Genomic DNA, 5088 nt, shown 5'->3' with positions numbered 1-5088 from the left:
GGATTGATAACTAGTGTAATTTAGCCTTTTTAGTTTTTAACCTTAAATGAAGGAAAAGCATTATCGCTGTCCATCGACAATACCATCTGTGTAAAGAGCCTATGTTTTTATTTTAATTGCAAAGGCCACTGAACAGGATTTCGGTAGACTAACCACGAACAATAATTTAGAGTTTTACTTGTACAGTTGTTATTGTTATTTGTTGTGTTGTCTATATAATAAATGCCAGTAACATCTCACTCCTTTGGTACTGATTTATGCTGCCGAAAAGTGCTACGCTAAATTTGAACTTTTATGACTTCTATTGACAACAAGATACACATATTTTGACTAATAACGGACGTTTCCATCTTATTTCCAACTTTATTGCATTTTAGTGTATAGGGTGAAGTATCACAGAATATAAAATTGAAGAGAGCAATAAGAAGAACAGAGCGGAAGGTCCACAGACTGATTGCACCAGAAGTAAGAGAGAGGATATCAAAGAATGTAGTCCATGCGTATAGTTGAGCTTTGGTTGATGCTTGCCGTTTGTTATCTTATGCTTTCTAATAGTTATCTTTCTTAATAATTTAGCCGCCTAATGCGCACAGTGGTCAAGTGACTGTGACACATCTTACTTTCCCAGATTTCCAATTTGTTCAACCGTAGTAGTGGCCGGCGCCGTGGGCGATTCCGTACCCGTAGCCATGAGCGATAGGGGCAGCGTGGGCATATCCGAGACCATGTCCATATCCAGCAGCGCCGAGGGCAAGAGGAGCCTTAGCGACGACGGGGGCAGCGTAACTGGCATGGGCGGCCAGAGCAACAGGCGCAGCGATCGTCTTGGCGATGGCCGCAACGCCGGGAGTAGCGATCGAGGTGGCAGCTGCGGCCTGAGGAGCGGTTCCCGGCTCGTTGGTCTTGATCGAGGCGCGGAAACCGTGTCCATCGGCAACGTAGTTCACAACACGCTGGCGTCCGTCAATATCAGTAAGTCCGTACGAGCCAGCTACTCCCCAGGGGTTTCCAGCCTCCGATCGGAAAGTTCCGCCGGTGGCGTGTTTCTCGTTATAGGCAAATTTGTAGTTGCCAAGACCATCCTCGGCACGCGAACTCAATGAGGAGCCAGTGTGGAGACCGATACCGTGTCCAACGAGACCAGCGTAAGCCGACACAACGAGGGCGGCCAAAACAACGAATGCTTTCATGGTTGCTTATAGCGAGTGAGGTGGGTGTGTTTTCATGGTGGCAAACCTCCACAGTTATATAGCGGAGTAACCCGGCCTTGAAGACGCACCGGCTGCAAAACACTAACCAGCCCATTGGAGGCGGGGGGCATTCATAACTAGAAAAGCCACATGCTGCGGCTGCTCAACAGCACGGGCTGCTGTGTAAGCGCAATTGATTCTGCTGCTCTGACGTCCATCGTCCGTTGACCACACCACGGGCGCAGCGTTCTCTTAGCGCCAGACTGACGCGCCAAACGGAACCGTCTTTCTTACATTTTCTGGCTTATCGTCCCAGTTGGGGCAGGGTTAGTGGCATGAGAGCGAAATAATAATGAATATATTTCTCTTAGCGGCAGCGGCAAACAAATACTTTCGAAATCAGATTTCCTCCGGTTTTTTTCGTCGATTGGTTCGGAATGCAGAGCTGTCACTATCCGAAGTAAGTACTTCTGACAACGGCCTTCTGACAAAGCGAAGGCACGGAAAAAGACTAACTAAATTTAACTTGAAAGTAAACCAGTGATCAGATGTTTATATATTTGGAGAATTAACTAATACAACGGGTCGTATATTTAATGTATATATTGTACCTAGTTCATAGGTGGCGGAAAGGTTTTAACTGCAAGTTACCGAGACCATAAAAAAGGTCATACTATACTTATAAACTGTTTTTGCTAATAGATAACGAACGAGTACAGCATTTTCACTATCAGATCGGCCAATTCTTTAGACGAACTTTTCCCTGAATTTCCATTTTAGCGATCACGAAAATCAGTTGGAGTAGCGCAGTGGGACATAACCTACGCTCCCGTTACCTTTCAGCTCGCGGACTAATCCTGATAGATGAAGTAAATTTTAAGCAAAACGCCGATTAAGCTATACAAAGCAAAATAAAAATAGATATTTGTTGAGCATACGCATGGTTATGTGCACAACACAGTCAAGTTCGATTCGATCAACAGCGTTCATGGAAAAGTTACTACAGTTTCTCACACTTAAATTTTGACTATCAGAGTTTTTTGTAACCCTGGCCGAACAATGACCGCGCCAAGGTCGCTTGTACAGTAAAAGATTCCGTGTTGAAATAAATGGCTGAGCGTGCCATATGCTTGAATAGTACAAATGAAACGCTGGACGCTGACCTGTACCGCTCAATACCACGAAGATGATGATGACAACGGTGAGTCATTAATGGTTCTATTGCACTGGGTAGTCACTATATATGCTTTATTCTAGGGCTTAACTGGGGCTTCTCGAGGATTCACGGCTTCTGTGCCGGGCATCAAGCATAGTCAGTGAAAGGCCGTTTGAAGGTAGACCGCTTATTCCTGAAAGTAGCGGCGATATCGGCACCTCCGATGGCTACGGGTGCAGCTTTCGGGTCGGATCCAGATTTGAGCTAGCGATTTCAACCGATGCCGCTCTAGGTTCATTTGTAGATATCGATGCTCGGAAGCCACGAGCATCAGCCACGTAGTCAACGATGCTTTCTCGTCCATTTACAGGATGCAAGCTATAAATGCGCTCAGTGATGCCAGGCGCATCCTTCTCAGCTCGAAAGGACTATCTATCTTATAGCTACAACGATAACCGCTAGCCGTATTCTAACTGTGACTTGGAATCGATACATGTGATACTTTTACATGCTGATGAGTCGTCCCCTTTATTTATTATGCACATCGTGTTGCCAAAAGCCAGCAAACCCTGCAAAAATGTAAAAACCACATTGTGGTATATGAGCGTAAAGAACTTACTGTCACGGCGTTACCACAAAACTTGTCCAAGTTAATACTGTTTTTGTTTTAAAATATCGGGGACAGAACAATAAATACAATTAACTAGTTCGTCTAATGCAGCATCGCGTCAACGAGAGTTTTCTTTTAACACGTATCTCGATATTCAATAGATAAGGCACATAGGCAAAACGGGCAAGTCCAACGTTCCTCATATGAGTTAATGATTTCTGGCAGATGACACCTGACGAGTTCGCATGATTTTGGTCCTCACTTAAGCAGAAGTTACTTTTCACTATCATTAGACAAAGAGATACGCCACAGATAGCAGTAGTTGACGTACGTAGGTACAAAGGTGGAAGTGAGAAGAATATATATATATAAGATGTATATATATGTATAGATAGACCGCAATTGTCACAGAATGACCGCGATCCAGTCACAGAATTTCGGTCAAAGCGAACACGACGCGCATATGACTTCACAAAGGTGAAATGTTTATTTGTGAAGAATGTGCTTCGTGGGTCACTAACGGGTAGCCCGTTACAAGCATGAATATTCAGCAGGGATTAAACGATAAACCGTCCACTAATAAATAACACTGATCTAACCTTCTAATGTAATATAGTGTTGAAGCTTTAGGTTTTCATTTTTACTCAGTGTCCAGTACCGATAAATAATATATACGGGCTAACAGCGTAATAAGATCATAACTGATATACGAATAAGACATTAATTTTTGTTAGAAAAAAGATGTCCGCTTCTATATCGGCTCCTTTCTATATATATATATATATAATATCCTGCCTTCGACGGAAAGTACTTAGCGTAGTTTTTTTTTTCCTTACTCATTATCAACGGTTAGATCAATTTTATGCCAGCATTACATATTTTATAATATATTTTTCTCTTATTTACATTTAATACAAGTACATATAACGCGCATCGTTTATAGGGTCTTCGCATTGACCTGTGCCGGTAAACTATCAATCCATACTCTACTGAAGAATGTCTGTGAGGCCGTTTAAAGCCATAGCGAATGATGAGCCCAGCAAGTAGCAAATAAGAAGTTCAATAGGACCAATGGCATGTAAAAGCTCAACTTTCAACATTATTATTATATTCAATTACAGCTGTATGGTGTAATAAAATTTTATTAATAATGTACAAAAATAAACGGATCCTGAAGCCAATCTTTGCTCGGAAAACTTTGCCATAATATAGAGACAGCCGTTAAAGTTTTTTTTTTCAAGGAAATAATAGTGCGCGTATTGTGTTTAAACAGAGAAGATAACTGCAGAGGTAGTATTTCAATATATCTAGCCTTAATCGCAAAATTTCATACAAATTTACTATAACACAACGATATGTAACGGTTATGAGTGAAATGAGTTCGACTGGGTAGTGCCCGATTTGTACTACTATTCTGAGAATATTTTTGGCATACCACAGATTTCTGTTAAAAAAAAAAAAAGTAGATCCGTCGAAAGAATTACATCGCGTAGAGAACGTCTTACCTCCATGTTCCTTATTTAGATTTTATTTACGCCCTTGGCAACATGCCTAATTCTACGATTCGACTACCTACTTTTTACTGGGGTATTTTGAGTAGCAAATATTGCGTTTAACTTTTTAACGTGCCCAGTAATGTCTAGCCAAGGAAACAAGCTAGGGGCAACGTATTTTTTTGTATCTCAAAGTTGCTTCTATGTCAGGAGCGAATCTATATAAATAAACGTTTTTCAAGCTATCTAGCGAAAAAAAGTTAGGTGACCGTGTTTTAGCATATCTATCGATGACCTACCAGTTCTTATATTCGATAATTTCGATACAAATATAGGTACCTAGGTCCAATTATAGATATTTGCACATAGATACCTAATATAGGAAGACACGCGCTAGCAAAATAACATGCTCTCTGTATAATTTTTAAAAATGCCTTTTAAAAGTGTACAACAAAGATCAAATAATGTTGAGTTTTTTTCCCAGTAGAAATCGTAGTCTTACAGCGTACTTCTATGGTAATATATATCATACTACTGAACCACACTGAAATTCTATAGTTTTACCGATGCAGAAATATTAATGTTAACTCAGGTGATGGAGATACCCCTGAAACTGTTCCAGATATCTGGAAAAAAATC

The 5088-nt window shown here is 41.0% G+C and overlaps 1 protein-coding gene and 1 long non-coding RNA gene across 3 annotated transcripts in view; one reads left to right on the top strand and one right to left on the bottom strand.

The window, feature by feature from the left end:
• Positions 1-322: 322 nt before the first annotated feature.
• The window catches only part of LOC111265004 (uncharacterized), a 10457-nt gene continuing 5691 nt past the window's right edge, over positions 323-5088 (bottom strand). The window contains exon 3 of the mRNA XM_022841307.2: positions 323-1195. Within this exon, the coding sequence (XP_022697042.1) occupies positions 642-1195 (554 nt within the window). The 3' untranslated portion in view covers positions 323-641. The remainder of the gene's footprint in view (positions 1196-5088) is intronic.
• On the top strand, positions 1743-3078 carry LOC111264995 (uncharacterized). 2 transcript variants are annotated; one of them, XR_015312879.1, is made up of 3 exons: positions 1743-1857; positions 2034-2391; positions 2717-3078. It is a non-coding gene; the product is annotated as an uncharacterized LOC111264995 (long non-coding RNA). The 2 variants fall into 2 exon arrangements; XR_015312878.1 differs by having other exon boundaries at positions 1743-2391.

Source organism: Varroa jacobsoni, unplaced genomic scaffold (assembly GCF_002532875.2).
Source record: "Varroa jacobsoni isolate VJ856 unplaced genomic scaffold, vjacob_1.0 scaffold_922, whole genome shotgun sequence".
In the NCBI taxonomy this organism is placed as follows: domain Eukaryota; kingdom Metazoa; phylum Arthropoda; class Arachnida; order Mesostigmata; family Varroidae; genus Varroa; species Varroa jacobsoni.
Note: the sequence above shows the minus strand (reverse complement) of the source record. Positions and strands in the feature narration are given on the sequence as shown.